The 18,616-nt window shown below is 36.1% G+C and overlaps 1 protein-coding gene across 10 annotated transcripts in view; it reads right to left on the bottom strand.

The window, feature by feature from the left end:
- Positions 1–18,616, bottom strand: part of HDAC9 (histone deacetylase 9) — a 582,852-nt gene that overhangs the window by 411,564 nt on the left and 152,672 nt on the right. For 6 of the 10 annotated variants that reach the window (XM_081243377.1, XM_081243376.1, XM_081243378.1 and 3 more), the window contains exons 7-9: positions 16,765–16,896; positions 11,467–11,582; positions 1,480–1,602 (exon numbers count right to left, since the gene is read on the bottom strand). In XM_081243377.1, coding sequence (XP_081099503.1) covers positions 1,480–1,602; positions 11,467–11,582; positions 16,765–16,896 — 371 coding nt within the window. The remainder of the gene's footprint in view (positions 1–1,479; positions 1,603–11,466; positions 11,583–16,764; positions 16,897–18,616) is intronic. The other 4 variants (XM_081243384.1, XM_081243382.1, XM_081243383.1 and 1 more) reach the window with 1 other exon arrangement.

Genomic DNA, 18,616 nt, shown 5'->3' on the forward strand with positions numbered 1-18,616 from the left:
TGGTAGGAGTGACTTAGAACATGCAAAAAAAAGAGTAGGAAGAAAAAAAAGCCTATTCACGTGTCATAAGTTTTTGTGTTAGTATTTGCTTATCATCAGAAGAGATAGGAAAAAATAGGAACAGAAGAAAATAATTTTTAATAAGTGAAGATTTGAAAATATCATCCATAAATATGTATGTTTTATTTCATCCCTAATTTCTTTCTTCTTTTCACTAGAGCCAACTGTTTACAAATGTTTCATGTGGAATTTCAGGGGCATAGCTGAATTCAGTGTTTTTAAGCCTGTCTTCTTTAATCTCCAAATACAAAACAACATCCAAATTTTGCTTTCTCCTCACTGGTATAAGATTACTATATCACATAAGATAACATTCTACTCTATTAAAAATACCAAATACAATAAGGTACCTCTTAGATTGGTTTTATAATATGTATTGAACACAATCATAAAATTTATCATTAAAAAATGTCACCTGTAGGTGTGCTTGTGCATAAACTAGTAGCATACCATAGATAGGGTTCATATTTTGAAAATAAATTAGTCACAAAATGGTCAACTCTTTATGATTTCTTAATGTTAGCATACTTTAAAAGATGTGAATTTGACAAGATGGATTCAGTGGAAGACCTGCATCTAAAAATTGGCAAAATTGGTGCCAAGGGTTGGAACAAATTTCTCTTTAAACCAAATGTATCATATGACCTCTGCATAAGTACAATTTAATTTACTAACTTTTCACAGATAAATTAGTCTAGGTAAAGTTTACAAATCTTTTACAATGACTGAAATTTATATTATTTTAGGGAATATGCATAAAATAATTATTGCTGTCTTCTGTTAGTAGGACAATTACCTCCAAAAGATCCTATTTCAGTTGTCAGGACTTTTAAAGTAATTGATTCACTTTGAATCTCCAGGCAAGAGTTTAATATTGTTCTTAGAGAGGTTTTCCAGATATGTATGCTTCAGTACCTCAGAGTCAGTAACCTAAATTCTCAAAATAAAGTCATTCACAAAATAAATTCTTTAAACATATGCTGCTGTGCTTCAGACGCTGCACCTCTCAGCAATGGCCTGAGTTGAGGTTCAGGTCTGCTACTTGCTGGGTCTGTGATCTTGGGCTTTTATGCATTCCAAGTCTCAGCTGCTTCTTCTGTAAAAATGTGTCCTGTAATCTCTGTTTCATAGGATGGTTGCGTGGAGCTACCAAAATAATATACCTGGAGAGTGCTATCTTTTTTAAAAGCTATAAAGCATTATATAAATGTTAGTTATTATTTTTATATATTATGATATGAACCAGCATGATTCTTTAATGTGAAATTAAACTGAACATCTTTGAACAACTCAGCAAACAGTGAAGGAGAAGTAGACTACCAAGTTTCCCTGAAGTTTAAATATACAAGAAAAGAACGAGAATTCCCCTATGAAAATATCCCTTGGGCTGGTTTAGGCTGTTGCAGGGTAATAACTTACATTCAGCTGGGCTGGCACTGCTGGAAGTCCCAGGGTAATGTTGGGCAAAGAGGGAGAGGTATAAAGACTGAGCAGGTTCATGGAATCTTCGTGAATTAGAATGCGTTGCTGTGAAACTATTTTCTGGTTTTAAAAAAAAAAAAAAAGGTGAAAGGGAACTCTCAAAATATTACACAATATCACATATTTTACTGTAACGTTCTCATTTCAGAAAACAGATTTTACATTATCATAATCTGTCAAAACATTTAAGTATCTTAATTAAGAACTTATAAGTATTTTATGACTTTTGTATCCAAAAACATTATATGTAATAAATTAAAATTTTCTTCATCAGTTGTAACTGTAAAATCTGAAGAGCGAGCTTCTATGTTCATTTGGAAAAAATTCATTTTTAAAATTCTACCTTTATGGAATATAATCAGTGTGTTTGTCATCAATTGGTAAAGTACAACAATTAAGTTGACTAATTCTTATGAGTACAGATTTTTGTATTAATGCGTGATGAATATGTATGTAATGTTGCTATAATCATTATCCTCATATGGATTAAACATCATTTTGCTGATGGGAAAACTCACACAAGAAAATCTTAAATATCACCATACAGGACTTCTATAACAACTAATTATATCTTTTTTTAAATATAAAATTTGTGAAAAGACAACGCTGTATGGTGTTTTTTAAATCATACATATTCAGAAACTAAAGTAAATGTTAAAATGTTGTGAGTTCCCTGGGCCACCACAGTCTTCACTTACACTGAAATACCCTGAAAATTTTGGCATCAGAGTCCTTTTTACAACAAATAACCTTTTTTTTAATCCAATACTAAGAGTCATGTTTTCCCACATGTGGCCTAATATAGTTGCTTGAATTACATTTTCTGTTTAACTCTTGCTTCCCTCCCAGAACTCTTATACAATAAGAGTTACAAAGGTCTTATTAGACTAAGGAACTCTGGCCTGATATGGTCCCCAAGGGAACAACATCCCTGAAAAAGAATACTCCATGTAACAGTATGACACAGTGACTGCTTTCTTCCCAAACAAAAAGCATATGGGACTCCAATAATAGACCACCTCCAAGAGGGATATTGCACACACGGGCTTTGACTAAAGTAAATATAATAACTTGTCAAGTATGTTTGGGGGAGCGGTAGATTTTCCCCTGGACAAACCTGGGATATCAATTAACTGGGGAAAATATCATGTGCTAATACAATGCAACCTCAGAATGTCACTGAAGAGTGATGCGCCACCAAAACACAGGATGTTATTCCAAAACATCACCTCAATCATACGTTTGTTTGGAGATGAGTCGTAGCCTTAACATAATAAGAGCAGAAAGCTAAAGGTGGACTTTTCTCATTGCAACTTGGAATTCCAAACCAACTCAGAGTTTGTTTTTTCTCAGAAGAACAAGTCAGATATTTGTACAGCGAGAAAGCAAGAAGTATATTGAAATTTTTAACATTACATTGAGTTTATGTGAAACCCTTTACAAAATTAAAGTTGTCAAAAACCCATGAAGATTGTTGGAAAAGATTTTATCATCAGAATGTATGAGAGTGCAATTTTATTTAAGGAGTATCAACAACAGCTGCATATTTGCTCTAATTTAAAAAGACGAGTTATTTTGCTTATACTGATATGTTTTTACCATGATTTTTAAATATAGAATATATACCTGAACGAGAACAAAAGAACGTATGAGGAAGTAAAAATGTTTTAACTAGCTTATTGGCAGCAAGCAGCCATTTATAATAAAAGGATATTTCATCTGCTTATCTGTATTTATGGAAGAGAAATAAATGTGGAAAAATAATTACTTTAAATCATGTACAATACTCATTCAAGGTTGTATCTGCTTCCCACAGCACGGAGACTTGACAGGCACTGTGGGAATGACACCAAAAGTTACCCCAACCCCACAAAAGAGGTTATCTTTGTTTTCCAGTCAGAACTTGGGCGATATCCTCCTACCTCATCGTAGGAAGCAAACCTATACTAAAGTGAAAAAAAGGTTTCTTCTCAGGTGTAATAATTGCAGTAGCACACTGGCTGCTCACAGGGGCTTTGACAAAAGTGAAGGGACTTGGGAATGTTCTTACTATGGGACTTCAGGCCCCTGTAGCTTCATAGCAAAATTGAGTGGTGCCATTTCCTAGGATAGCACTGACGGTGTGCCAAGCCCTATGCCAGGGAGTTTTGGGACATTAACCTACTTCCTAGTTCCTAATTCCAGCCACTCTCCAGCAATCTTATGCTCTTGTTATGGATGAAGGAACTGAGAGATTTCCCTAATTCTGGTTCCCAGTGGGATCAGCAATCAAACTTTTAAACCTATCAAGGCTGGATGATTTGTTGTCAGGTACTGCTGCAGAAGCTACACACCACTCTGCAGCCATTACTGAAGGATAAGGGAACCATAAAAAAGTATGAAGAAGGAGGAAGCTTGAGAGAAAAATAGGAAGCACAATCAGGCCCTGGGGCTTATGGAAAAGAATAAAAGTGTACAACTGGGAGCCAGCTAGCCTGGCGTGAGAAGAAAGCAAAAGCCCTGGTGACTTTATAGACATGAGGATCTTCAAGTCATGGACATAATTCCTGAGGAAGTAAGGAAAGTCCAAAGTCCCCCAAGTTGGGGGGTATAGTTGGTTCTTCCCACAGAGGCTAACTGGTATATATCATATCACGGAAGCTTCAGAGACTTGGACATAATTTATTTCCTTCAATTTATAGATAAGGAAATAAGCACAGCATTTACATAAACTTCCAATGGATAAAATCACAAATGACTTAGCTGAAATAATGTTTTTCTCAAATTATCTTCTTTAAATATAACTTTCCTCAATTTGACTTCTTTTTTTTTTTATTTATTTGGTTGCATTGGGTCTTAGTTGTGGCAGGTGGGCTCCTTAGTTGTGGCCCGCTGGCTCTTTAGTTGTGGCATGCAAACTCTTAGTTGTGGCATGCATGTAGGGTCTAGTTCCTGGACCAGGGATCGAACCCAGGCCCCCTGCATTGGGAGCGTGGAGTCTTAACCACTGGGCCAGTAGGGAAGTCCCCTCAATTTGACTTCTTGATAGAAGCAGGCTATCTGTTCCAGGTTAATGTTTCTTAATAAGAAACCGGAGCTGTATGGTACACTGCTAAAAGGGTGCAGACACACTTGAAAAGTCAGATGAATGGATGGTGAGAGGGACCATTGCACTGAGACAGTGAAGGATCCTGACCAGCATTCTTGCAAGGCTGGAAGGTTACCCCACCTTAGCACTGTGGTGAGCTTACAAGTATTTCCAGGCAAGGCCAGGATTTTTCCAGGAAGCTGTTCTGAAACCGATGCAGCCCTTAAATCAGTGCTGTGCTAAGATGCCAATGTTTCATACCTTAGAACATGCGGAAGATGGTTTTAATCTAAAAATTTCTCAGAACCAGAAATGATTGCTGTAGTCAGATAAAATGAAAATATTAAATGTACAATGGCTATTGCTTAACATTCACAAAACAATTAATTAATTACAATTAAGTTAGATTAATTGGGTGGGAGGGGTACAAAGATGTCCTAGGCCACATAAGTTCACATGCTACTCGAGTGCACAGAAAAGTAGAGAACTAGCTCTAATGACCCGTCATAATTACTATAATTAGAGTATGGTCAAAACACTTCAATGGCACAGAGCAGGTTGTCGATTTTAAACTAGGCTTTGATGGGTAACTAGCATTTCACCAGAAAGAGCATGATGTTGGGAAGAGGGATATGACTGAGCCAGGTGTTGGGGCAGAGAGGCCTATCCATAATTTAATAATGACCTTCAAATTTTAATTACTTTTCTCACCATCATGGTAATTGAAACCCTAAATTATGGATAATATTTGAAATTCAGGTGAATAAAATACACATAAACTGAAAATTACATATCTCAATAGAGCTATTTCTTTAGCCATTGACATCAAGAAGACCTTAGTTTCAATCAAAAGATTCAAATTCTCTTACGAAATGGACACTGGCAAAAATTACAAAAATGGACAATGTTAAATGTCACAGGGATTTAGGAAAGTAAAATCATCACACATTACTGGTGAGACTGTGGACTGGTATAGCAATTCTGGTGAATATTTTAGCACTGCACACCATGACCCAGAGGTTCTCCTGCTGCTCAAGAAATTCTCATTTAGCTACAGAGTGATGAGTGTGGATATACACTAAAGCATTTTCTGGTGGTGGGTGAGAACTGGAGGTCACTGGGGAATCCAACTGGAGAACAGGTAGGTAAAATGGAGGAGTACCCACCATGGCTTATTACAGTGATTAAAAGCAATTAGGTATATGCATCCATTATGATGGGACTAGCTCTAAAAAGAGCTAGTCTTATTTTTATCACATGCTTAGTGATAACAATAAGAAATGGAATGAGATTGATAACACCATGCCATTTATATCCCCTAAAATTCATGAGCACAAAGCAAAAAATACATGTATGACGTAAGAACCCATGCAAACAAAAATACAGGAGAAAATGACTGCATATAGGGGCAAGGAAAATGCATGTGGGGATAGAAGATACTGAGGAAGGAAGGAAGGAAGGTGGGGGGAGAGAAGAAGGGAGGGAGAATTCCTTTCTTGCTCTTAAGAAGACAAAGAAGTCAACAGATGACCCTTGACAGAATACTAACTATGTAATCACCCACTTTTTAAGAGGCTCATAGAAAAAGTGAATGTAGAATTTTCAAGTTACTGCATGCTCAAAATTATCTACAATATTCATGAGCATTAGAAACATTAGAAAAAGAATATCAGTACCTAAAGGTTTTGGTGAGCAGCAGTCTGGACTGGTGTAAAGGAGAGTGGTCTAAGCATCTTACACTTGAGCTCTACCACTCACTGGCTTATGACTCTGGGTAGCTGCCTACCTTTCCTGGACATCAGATCCTTCAGCCTAAGACTGGAGCACCTCTGACTAGATCTATCAGGAAATATCTGTTCTATTAGAGCAGCATCTAGGAAGACATGCTTGTAAGCCTCAATCTGTTTTGGCTTTAAAAGGTTCCAAATTCCCAAATCTAGATTATCTAAATAAAAAGAAGAACCACATTAAAAACAAACAAGTAAACAAAGAAAAAAAAATCTCTTAATCATTTAATGTTTGCCTACGGCTTTCATGGTATTTTTCAGTATAGTATTTATTTTCCATTCTCCTTTCAGACAGCTGATAGAAAATTAAAATCTCCATGTGATGAATAAATTTTTTTAGGCAGTAAAAATCTCTAAGTTTTCATTTTTACTGGACACCCAAGAATGTATTACTAAAATGGTTTGGAGGAAAAAAATTATCATTTGACAGGGCTTCCTTTGCATTTAAAAGTCACTGATGTTTTGTTAAAGGTCTTGGTTTACATTATTGACTCATGTTATTCCTAGTAAATGATTCTTGTGTCATAACCACCTCCTTTCCCCTGGGGGGGTGGGGGGAGGAGGGTCTTATTTGCAGCTATCTAAAACCATAGCTCTACACCCACTCAGAAGGGAGCATAACATTTACAGCAAACGTCACAACAACTATTATGAAACAACAGGCAGATGAGTCATGTGAGATTGGGGCAAAACAAGTGACATTTCAGATGATTTTAGAGTACTTAACCTTATTATTAGAATCCATTTTTAAAATCGTTTGTATCTGCTGGAAAAAATTATTTAAAAAATAGCATAGCAGAGCCAGCCACTAATGTTCAACTAGAAATAAACCAGCGGCTTGGCTACTGTTAAAATAGCTATCAAATAAATCTACCAAATCTAAAATAATGGTGTTGATATTCATGGAAACATATTTGAACCCACAGGCCCACAGTATTAACAATAAAGTAACTAGATAGGTAAAGACATCTCTGACTGGAGTTGGAAATAGAAACTCCTGAGGTTTCAGCTCCCCAATCAAGTTTAGAAATGAGTAAAGTAAGTAGCTCCAGTGATCCGAGTTCGGGACTGAGCATATGTAAGAAATTGAAGAAATGGAACAGAAGTGGCCAGAGCAGATGGAGGCTCACTCTCACGTGAGATTTGCTGGCTTGATGACAAACATACTAATGAGTTTTCCCTACTAGAAGTCAGTATTGATACCAAAAACAAAAAATGAACTTGTTCTGCACTTCACAATTTACCACCTGCCTTCCAAACACTGATTCCCCACCACAAAGCTGCTGGGGTAGTTATTACCACCTTTCACTAGATAAAGAATCTGAGGTTCAGGGCAAGTTCAGCAACTTAACCAATGATGACAAAGTAGTTGGTTTTGCAGCCAGGTTCCTTGGGAGCCTTCTGAATGGAAGACCCATACATCTGAATGCAACGTGCGGTTTCCTTAGCCTGGACTTACAAGTAAATTCTCCTCTTACTTCTGTCTTAACCTTTATTTAAATTATGCAGAACACATGAATTATGAGAGAGGAAATTTTCTTTTTACCTAAGCCACAAGATCAGCCTGAAATACAGCCTTACTTTCCTATTTCCTAAGCAGCAAAAAGGGAGTAGAATCCCATTCGTTTACATGGGATCTGAAAGAATTAGGTGACATGCTTTTCTACTTCCAGGTCACAGAAAAGAGAGTTGATTCAAATGTACACTGTTACACTATTTTAAGCAAAGATGGTAGAATAAGCCTATTTTATGAAGGGTAAAGTATGCAACTAATTTGATTTTTGAAAGTGTAATGATGTAAATTTTTCATACCCCCAAATATTTCTGTTGATATGACATCACATGCTATTATTAATCTTAGATGTCTGTAAACATCATACTAAATTCAAAATGATTAATACAAAATTGGCTGAAAAACATTGTTTTTTCCTCTTTTCTCTAGTTTAGGTGGAAATATTTGGTGTTACAAGACGAGGATATTAATTTGCTGACAGTTCCAGTCTGAATTCTGCTGTCTCCTCACCTCTCCAGTATGAATTATGCCACAGACCTCTGTAAATGCAATGCAGCAGAAAACCACATGTTAGCCATCAGGGTTGAATTTTTTGTTCTGGGCCACGGAGAGGCTACCCATCAGTGCATAAAGGTCTGCCCACCTGGCCTTTTGGATCATAGTTCAGGCACACAATTAATTCATTATGAGGTAAGTCACTGCTTGCTTTTGAACTAGTCTTTCCAGCTTTGGAGGTGAACATCCTGTCACTGACCTGAAGAAATACCTCTACTCTTTCAAACTCCATTCAATCACATTTCCTTCTGTTTTTTTTTTTTTTTAACTGGTGGGGGTGGAAGGAAAGAATATGTCAACAATTAGCTGAAAAGCTGGGGCATATAAACAGATATTTGTGTTTAGGTATCAGCAAAAGGTTTTAGGAATATAAAACAGATTAAAATAGTAAAAGCAAATTCCTTTAATTTACATTCTCCACTGTATCTATTTTGAAATTTAATGATAGGGTCACACAATCTGGGACACTCAATTTAATTTAACAGGTTTTAAAAAGCTTGAAGTAAAGACAAAATCTCACCTTTTCCCATTTATATCCAGTCTCATGAATATGTATTTCTTGGTTGTTTCTTAATGTTGTACTAAGTGCTATATGCATATGTTTGTATTTATAATGAAGGGTTATATGTATCTTCATCTTTAGTAACAAACCATGTCCCCCACTGCCTTCCTCCCCCTTGAGAGGTAACCACCATGCTAAATTCTGTGTTCATCACTCCCTCGCTTTTTTAAAATATACTTTTATTACATACGTTTTTCCGATCAAAATACTGCACTGCCTGTTTCTGAACTTAACAAAATACTATCAAGCTGTAAGTGGTCTTCTGCACTTTTTGTACTAACAATGTTTTTCTAAGAATCATAAATGCTGTTGAACGAATGTGGTTTAGTGTGTTTTCATTTTCCAAGGATACAGAATTCATCCAGAACCTATTTAGAACCCAGATCTTTTAGTGTTTCTGCAACTGAAACGCATTCTTCAAACTGAGAGGAAATGGAAATCTAAAGTTTTTTAGAAATATTTGTGACCAAGTTGTTCTTTTTCTGGAAATTGATTAAAGGGTTGCAGAAAACTGACTGATATTGAGATATAACTGCACTAACAGAAATACAATACCTGTAACCAATAGTCCAAGAATCCCACTTACATCTATGGCCACAAATACATGTGAAATATTTATTCCACCTGGTATCATGTTTTAGAAAGAAAAATGAAGATGAGAAAGGGACAATAGGATGGTAAGAAACAAGAAATAGATGGAGGACAGGAGAAAATATAGAGGCCTGAATTGTATTCTTCACATAGCTGAAAGATGGTCATAAGCAAAAGAGCATCTATCTATTCTGCTCATTTTCCTTGGAAAATTGAGGGAAAAATTTGAAATCTAAAATGAATGTGTATTCCTCTAGAAAGAATTTACTTTTGCTTTTTCCAGATACCTAGGGAACTAAAAATCTGGGGCATTTTAAATTAAATTAACAGTTTGAGGCTATGAAAATTCGGACTACAACTAGCTTCTGGTTACAACTTCAGGAAAGACTCTGCCCCTGCTCTGGTCTACATCAAGACACCTCTGTAGGTGGGGATGAGGGACTCACCAATGTAGCACAGATATGTGTCTTTGGGTTTGAATGGTTTCCTGTTAGATTATCCTCTTTGGTCAGTACTGGGCTTTGCCTTCTCTCTCCCTTCAGAGTTATGTGAGGTTCTGAAAACCAAAACTCAAGACTCAAGTATACAAATGTCCTCAGAGAAGAAGTGACTTCACTGGCTCCAGTCCTCTCCTTATCAGGGACAACCTTCCCTTATATTTTGGCCAGATAATTTATAACTTATAAATAATTTATTATACGTGTATGTGTGAATGTATGAAGCTACGGACACAGATGTTGGCATAATGTACAGAAGACATTTCTATCAGTCAAGCTAACCATCCAAAATCAAGTAGGTTGCCCCAGGAGACAGTGAAGCGAGTTCCCTTTGAATAAAGAGTGCTCTGGTGGCAGTCTGATAACCACATATCAAGAGAGCTACACAGATGGTTCAGGAATCAGAGATTTGATCAGTCCCTTTCAACCCCAAAGGATCATGACTCTATAAAACACAATGAAAGAAGCATGTCACAGTTATATATGAGAAGTTACTACACCAGCTTCCCCTGCATAGAGCAATGCATGGTAAGGAGGCATTATAATGACAGAAAAGAAATATGGAGAATTTCAGTTGACTGATGGTGACTCCAAAACAGCTGATTCCACAGGAGTGGCTGTTGCCTTTGCTTAGCCTACTACAGAAACTACATAGACAAATTCTTGCTGACTCATAAATTTACTTTCCTCTATTGTTGTATCACTGGTTTCAAGAAATCATGTGCCAAAAAACCAATGTTATTAAAGTTGATAGCATACAGCCAGAAAAAAAATCATGTGTTATTTCAGACCAGTTTCCTTTAATCTTTCATTTTTCAAGGACAGAGTTCATGTATCATTTATCTTTATATCCCCACTGCCAGGCAAAATGACTGGCACATAGTAGGTCCTCAATACATGTTTGCTTAGCGGAGCTCTGTGTTCCTCAACTATGATACTTCAACAATTTTCTCATTACTCTTCAGGTCAATTGGATAAAACACTTAACTTGTTTTGGGCAACTGTTCTTCTGAGAGGTTTGCATGATGTTGTTTTACTTACTGATGGGTCTATTCCCATCAGGATAACCAAGAACCATGCAGAAAGATTTTTGAGTTGCACAACTGCTGGGCAGTATATACTCAGCATCACTAAGAGTGGTTTCTTTGAGGATTATACTTCAGTATTTTCAAACCATGACTGTCATCCAAACTTTGTAAATCAGATTGAGTTTACTCAATTCCACACATTATAAACCTATCAGAAAAATAACTAAGAACGGGTGGCTTTAAACTTCAATTCAGAAATATCACTGCATTTTAGGGGGCTAATCAAGGATTAACTTTTAAAAGAACCAAAATAATGAGTCTTACCTCAGCCTGAGGAGTAGGGGGCAAAACCGAAGTCTCATTTTCAGTAACATTACCAGTTGGCCCATTGTTTGGCGAACTGGGACCAGACCCTGGAGAACTGCTACTGACTGAGGATTCTGAAAAACATTGTGAAGTATGAATACACTAATGAAAAACATACAAAGATGAACTGCAGTTATACTCTAAGTAATATACAGAAGCGAACATTGTTTTTCTGCCCCTACGTGAACGACTAAATAAAAAGAACTGTGAAAAATTTTGGAACATTTCTGAATTTCCATACCACGTTTCTTCCTTTGTTTTCACTGCTAAAAATACAACATAGTATTCATTAATTTTAGAGAAGTAGAGATATCCAGTTAGAGAGGATTGTAGAAGCTTTTGATTAGGGGGAAAAAAAAAGAATGTAATCTTCTCTTACTTGCCCCTGTACTACTGTAAAAAATAAGAGTAACAGAGATAATGGACTTGCATAATTCATAAAAACATGCCATCAACAAATGAGGCCTAGAGTCATTCCTGTTGTGTGTGGAAAAATTGCTTATAAGCTATGTTATAAATGGCTCTTTATTTAATTTACTAAGGCTGTACCTTATTACAGCACATCTTAGTCAAAGTTGTATGAAGAAAATACAATAGAAGATAAAATCTCAATATTGTATTGATGGCCTTGTACAACATTGGCTAACCTTAACTCTACCCAACTTGTTTCCAGAAGATGAGAAGTTACCTAAATTTAATATGTTCAATCTTAAACATCAATATAACAAGAAACTCATTTTAGCAAGAGTTGGATAACAATATAGATCATCTCTGTCATCTTCAGATATAAAATTTACACACATTTCAAGTTACAAAGGAAGTAATGCTCTTACTAAAATATCTAATTAATGAAATAGAAACTTTCAGTTCCTAGAAATACAGCTAAGAGAGGCCATCTTATCAAGCCTTGGCAAATTATCTGTTGAGCTCTAATCAATCCCCTATCACCTTCCATAGTTCATTCATTTGAACATTTTTCTAGGTGCCTCATCCTATACCTTGTCTACTCAGCTCTGCACAGATGATCTTGGCCTCACACTTCTCAGAGACTGACAACTTCTGACATGATTTCTATCAGTGACTTTTCTTTCTACCTCATGATTTTGTTATCCACACTCTCCTTGCCCGTGTCAAAGTGAAAGCATTTCTCTTCTGCTTCCCGCTCCAATGCGGGCACAATCACCCTCACCCATGACCCAGTCCCCTTAACACTTGCTTTAGAATTCTGCTCCAGCAATTATTTTGAATCTTCAGGTCCTCCTTTTCCACTGGAATTGTCCCTCTAGTCTGAAAGCATGCTAATAACTTGTGAGAAGTAGTGTGTGTGTTCTTCGAGACCAGGCAATCTAGCTTGCTCATTGTGGACTGCAATTGTTCTCTTGAACACCCCAAAATTTGAAGGCCTTTGACAAAACGGTTCTCATTCTCCTCATCCTTTCTACAAGAAGATTCTCCACTTCCATATTTGTTTTTCCATCTCTCTGGCTTTTCCTCCTTCGACCAATTCCTAAATGTAGATATTCACCGAAGTTTGTAGCCTTATCCTATTTCTCTTTCCCTTGTCAAAATCACTCAAAATTATGATGTCATACTATCATTTTTAGGCAGAATTCTCCCATAAAACTTTTATTTCTTGTCTTTCCTTCTCATAATTTCTAGCCTGAATCCCTTTGGAATACTGGACATTTTTCATCTCTTTTTATATGTGTATCAAACTCAGTGTATTTCAATATTAAATGTGCTCTGCTTACCTCTGTTTATCATTATCCTTACAGTCATTCTCATTCCCTTCCCTACTCCAAATCTAATCAATTACTAGATTATTTCATTTTGTTCTTTACATCATTTCTCATCTATTTCTGACTACAGTGATTTCAGCTTTATCCCTCAGCCCTCATTATTCTCTCATGGACTATAGCAAAAGTCTCCTGTATTTCTAAGTTGCTACAGCAGTCAGTCTCTCCAAACTTTCCTTAAACTGTTGCCAGATGGATCATAGCAAGACAACTTTCACTACGTTCCTCTGCTCCAAAATGGAGCCTAACATTATTTCCTATTATTGCCCTTTCTGAACTCTGCACTCAGTCAAATTTAAATCGCCTACTCTCCGTATGTGCCACTTTCCCATTTCCTGCTTTGTTATCCTCCTTTTCCTCCACCTACTTCATTTAAGGTCCAATCCCACCTCTATGCTCAAAGCCTGGCTCACATACCATCTGTCACCCGTGAATGGAAGCTCCCAATTTTCAGGCTATAGTTGCTTGCCCTTCCTTGGAACCCCTATTACTTTCAACTTTCTATCATAAATATTTCTCTACTCAGAAGTGCAGTACCAATGGAAAGAATGTGAGACTGGTGACAGAATTCTGATCCTGCCACCTACCGACTGTGGGATTTCATCAAGTCAATGATATCATAAAATTCTTAAATACATACTGCTCACTACCTTCCGGTCTATATATCTTGCTTACATTTGATTAGTCTACTTTTATATTGGCCTATTTCTTGTTTACTTTTCTTTTAACAAAGAAGATGTACATTAAAAAAAATACTTCAAGAGTTTCCTTCCCCTGGACTCCTAACTCTTGTCTTTCCTGTATGACTACACACTGACTTCTCATTAAAGTCCCATTTCTGTATTCTGTCTTTAAAAGAACAAAAATAAAAATGAAAACTATTTTTAAACATTCTGTCTTGTCAATTTAAAATTATGTTATTTATATTATTTTTTGTGATACTTAGACAGAAGTATTTCCTTATGTAGAAATCACTATGATAGCCACTAGAATTCAAGACAACAAATCCTACAACAGGATTCTACAGCTTCACGCTGGATAGGGTCTGGGAGGGGAGGTGGCAACTGATTTTCTGGGAACACTGACAAAAATCTCTGAGGAGAAATAATATCACAACTGGGGCTTGAATAAGAGCAACTCATGAAATTGGGTCAGTGGAGAAGGGAAGAGTGGAGGAGAAGATGTTGCAGGCACAGGGATGTTAGAATTTTAAATTAACATGGCTTTGGGGGTGGAGAGGGGTGGAAAACTCTTGGCTTTGAAAAAGAGGAAGATGATAAGTGGTTCCCATGTCAATTGCTGGGAAGAGAGAGGTGGCATGGGTTTGGAAAAAGCAAACACTTGAACCTATGAGACAGGGAAGAGAGAGGTAGAGGTGAAAAAAGAAAAGCAGTGGTAATTCAACTGCTATGATGCTATGGTGGTCTCTGACTCGATAGCAAAAATAATTAGTATTAAGATCCAAACAGAGCTCATCCTAATTACATGAAAGCTGGCAAAGAAAGGGGAAGGAGTACAGGTAAAGAAAGCTGTGTGTCCAGTAGTTCAGATCCTCCAAAGATATTTAGAATAACTGCAACACAGCAGTTAAAAATATCTACCAAAGCATCCATCAGTCCTAGCTTATTGATCAGAAATGTGTGTCTAATAAATGTACAAGTCTCTTCAAATTCATGTTTTTTTCCTCAGTTGAAAAGGGGAGTTATTATATCACAAAATTAGAAAGAGAAAATTATGATATTTCACAAGTAAAGAAATCTTAGTAGAACTCTAGCAAATCATAACCCTTACAAATGAGAATTAATTGTTACTCAGATAAGCATTGAGCTAAATTCCACTGAAATTTGGTAAGGACAAGTAAGTGACCATGGGAAAAAAGTTATGATCAAGAAAATGATTAATAGGAAAATAGAAAAGAAATTGGGATAAATAAATATGACCTTAAACAATAAGATTCTAAAAAAAACAACAAAAAAGCAATATATATGTTTTTCCATTTTCAAGTTTTTCTGTTATGAGAGAACCTACTCTCTCCCTTTAGAAAAATCACCTATATTTCGTTACATTAGACAATTGATATGTTCATTATTGTTTACATTCATTAAAACAGATTCACTCCCCAAACCCCCAACCCCACCAAGGACCTCTATTATGAAAACTTACTTAAGACTTTTACTCACTAAAATACATATAAGTTTCTTGGCATAAAAATTCTATAACTCTAAATTTAGAATTCAATTGGTCAAAATTAGTGATTATATTTGATACTGGAAAATAAACTTTAGTAAAGTAATTGTTTATTTAATATTTCTTATCCCTCAAGAAAAAATTTTCCCACCAATACTTTCCCTCAGATAAACATATTAATCTGTCAGGACTGAAGAGAAGACTAAACATTTTTTTGCCCTAGTAGCCTGTCAAAGCACTGTGTCATTAGTATTCTGTACTTTTCCACCTCTGCCTCTACTTCTGCAATCTTCTCCATACTGTCTCCCTAAACTAGACACTATCATGACCAAAGAAGATATAGAAAACAAATAATTTGTTAAAACTTGCTAAGAATAAGATCTGATATTGAAGAAATAATACCAACTGACTATATTGGTATAAGCACAATTTTCCTTGGGGATGGAGACAAATGGTTGTAGATTACCATTTTTTTATTGATGCAACTAAAGGAAATGACCAGATACAATGTATAGCTCTAAGTAGGTACTCGATAAACAGTAGTTAGTATTGTTATTCTGGCTAGCCTTTTTGGTTCTGGTATCCCTATGTCTTCTCCAACTTCATACCAGGTACAAATGGGACTAGCGGGCTTTGTAAGACATCAGGTTGAATTTCCTAACCTGTTCACCCCACTACTAACCAGGCAGCTAAAAAAATAAGAACTCTTCCATTTGAGACTAGTGAAAAATGACAGTTTTTTTCCCTTCATAAAAGGCAATATATCCCCCTCCTGCCATAAGTCCCAGTTCACTAGTAAACACATAAAGTCATTTATGAGTTCTGTAAATTTGTTGAAAAGTCAAGGTTTTGCTGTTCCACGTAGTTTAATTTTCCCAGATGTATTTTGTACATTCATGTCTGAGTATGGGGGAAGTGTTCTTCTTGGACCTCCCTCTGCTCATTTCTGATCAAATTTCATTAAAAGTTATATTCTCCTGGCTGGCATTCCCAAAATGGACTGCTTGTTTCTGAAAAGATTAAGGTGAGCTTTGGCATTCCCTAGTTATGCCTATTGACACACAGTTCTGTTTTTCATTCATTTCCTGTTTAACACGGTGAATGCATGGCAAGGTTTACTGAACTACTTGTGAGTTTTCAATATAATTTCCTTTCAAGAAATGTTTCTCCTCAAAATAACTTTTAATATACAACAGGTATATTTTTCTAAACTTTTTTTGTTCATTCCTACTAGCAGCATTTTTTAGTGTATATCTGCCCAGTCCTCAATTACCTGTCACCTCAAACATTCGCTTCTTGAATGAAGTGACAACATTTCCATCCTTCCGCCTGAGTAAGGGGCTGCTTCTCCTCTCTGCCACTTTCTGTTTTAACCTGGACCGCACCTTCAAGTTGGGCTCAGAGGCTGGGGATTGAGACAAAGAAAATAGATAAAAATTAAAAAATGGAGAGCCAATCGCTCCTGTGTATAAAAAACGGCTCACCCTTTTCATAGTCCCTTCTCATCTCAAAGTAAAACCCCAAGCATGTAAATAAGGCATTGACTATAAATTAATTAAACAGACAAATGTCATAATTATTTTTATGAAATATGTGAAATGTTCTTCGACTTCTCTAAATGTAAAGTGAAAAAGGAGAAAAAATATGTTTCGACTTATTTTACGTAGCAGAATTGGGATTGTTAACGGGAAGTTAAATGACTGAGTATGTCTGGGTCAGAGTAAGATTTATTACACTTCATTGTCAGTCCTTTCAATTCTCTCAAGGGTGAAACTCAATAACCACAAAAACAGTACCTTAATGTGATTTTAGAGACTCTAGGCTGACTTCTGGTAATAAGAAGACACCTCTGCAGCATATAATTTATGTCTGATTCTGACTCCTGAAATATTTCATTGTCAGTAGTTTCGAACCTGAAATCCTGGGAAAATATACTCGGTATAATAACACAAAACCAAGTAGAATCACTATGAATAAATCTTTGTATACAGTGAGTACACAATCAATTAGAAAGGAAGGGTGGCCAAGTCTTATTACTAAAGTTCTGAGTTAGGTTATATGTTCCAAAATACAAATGCACATTATTCATACATACGTTACTATTTCTTTGGTTGAACTATCCTAAATAGCGATGCTCTAAAATTAGTCATTATTTATTAGGTTTTTAAGTGATTATACTTTGGAAGAATGAAAACATTGGATTGCGTCTGTAGTAGAAATCGGTGATTATGATGGTGCTGGTGGAGATGATAATGATGATGATGATTAGGGAAACAATGTTTCTGATGACAACTAACGTTCACATAGTGATTATTACGTTCCACTACTGTCCTAAAAGCTTTGTCAATAATAACTTCTTCAATCATAAAAATCCATATGGGATAGATTTTACTTACACCTTGAATATATCAATGAAGAAACCAAAACCCAGACAGGGAAAGTAACTTGCCAAGGTCACAAAGGTAAAAAGGGATGAAGCCAGAATCTGTACCCAGGTAACCTAGATCAACTCCAATCTTCTAAATACTGAAAATACTGCTCTTCCACCCTTCTTTATGTATGAACAGTATAACAATTATACAACTGCTTTTCCAAAGCATTACTAATCATCTACATCAGATACAATGTTATAATGTAGCTATAATTCTGGATCAGATAAAATGATTTCTTTGAAGGAATTTTATAATTCTGCCAAACTACAGAGAGTATCAAAAGTAGAACTTACAATCTTTTATTACTCATTTATTTATTTTTTGTTTTTGACTTCAAAATCCTATACTTTACTTTCCTCTTTGTTCTTCTCTTTTTCCCTTTTCTTTAGCTCTACCTTGGACTGAGAACCCTAGATTTTCTTAGAACTGGCTAGGTAAAATAAAAAAGTTAATTTTTTTGTGTTTTACACCTGATTTTATCCTGAAAATACTGAAAAAGTAAAAATAAAGGGGCAGTGCTAAAAATATTGTAAAAGTAGAAAATGGGCAGGAGAGGTGGGCAGAGATCAGGACTGAGTACAAGAAGCTCAGTGACTAGAGACCTGAAATGTCTTACTTCCTGGGCCTCCCACCTTGAGGCAAAGAAGGGAAACAGTCTGGGGGAAGGATTAAGGTTCTTGCCAGACCTTCCAG

This window comes from Mesoplodon bidens (assembly GCF_964165515.1).
Source record: "Mesoplodon bidens genome assembly, chromosome: 9".
NCBI classification, from domain to species: domain Eukaryota; kingdom Metazoa; phylum Chordata; class Mammalia; order Artiodactyla; family Ziphiidae; genus Mesoplodon; species Mesoplodon bidens.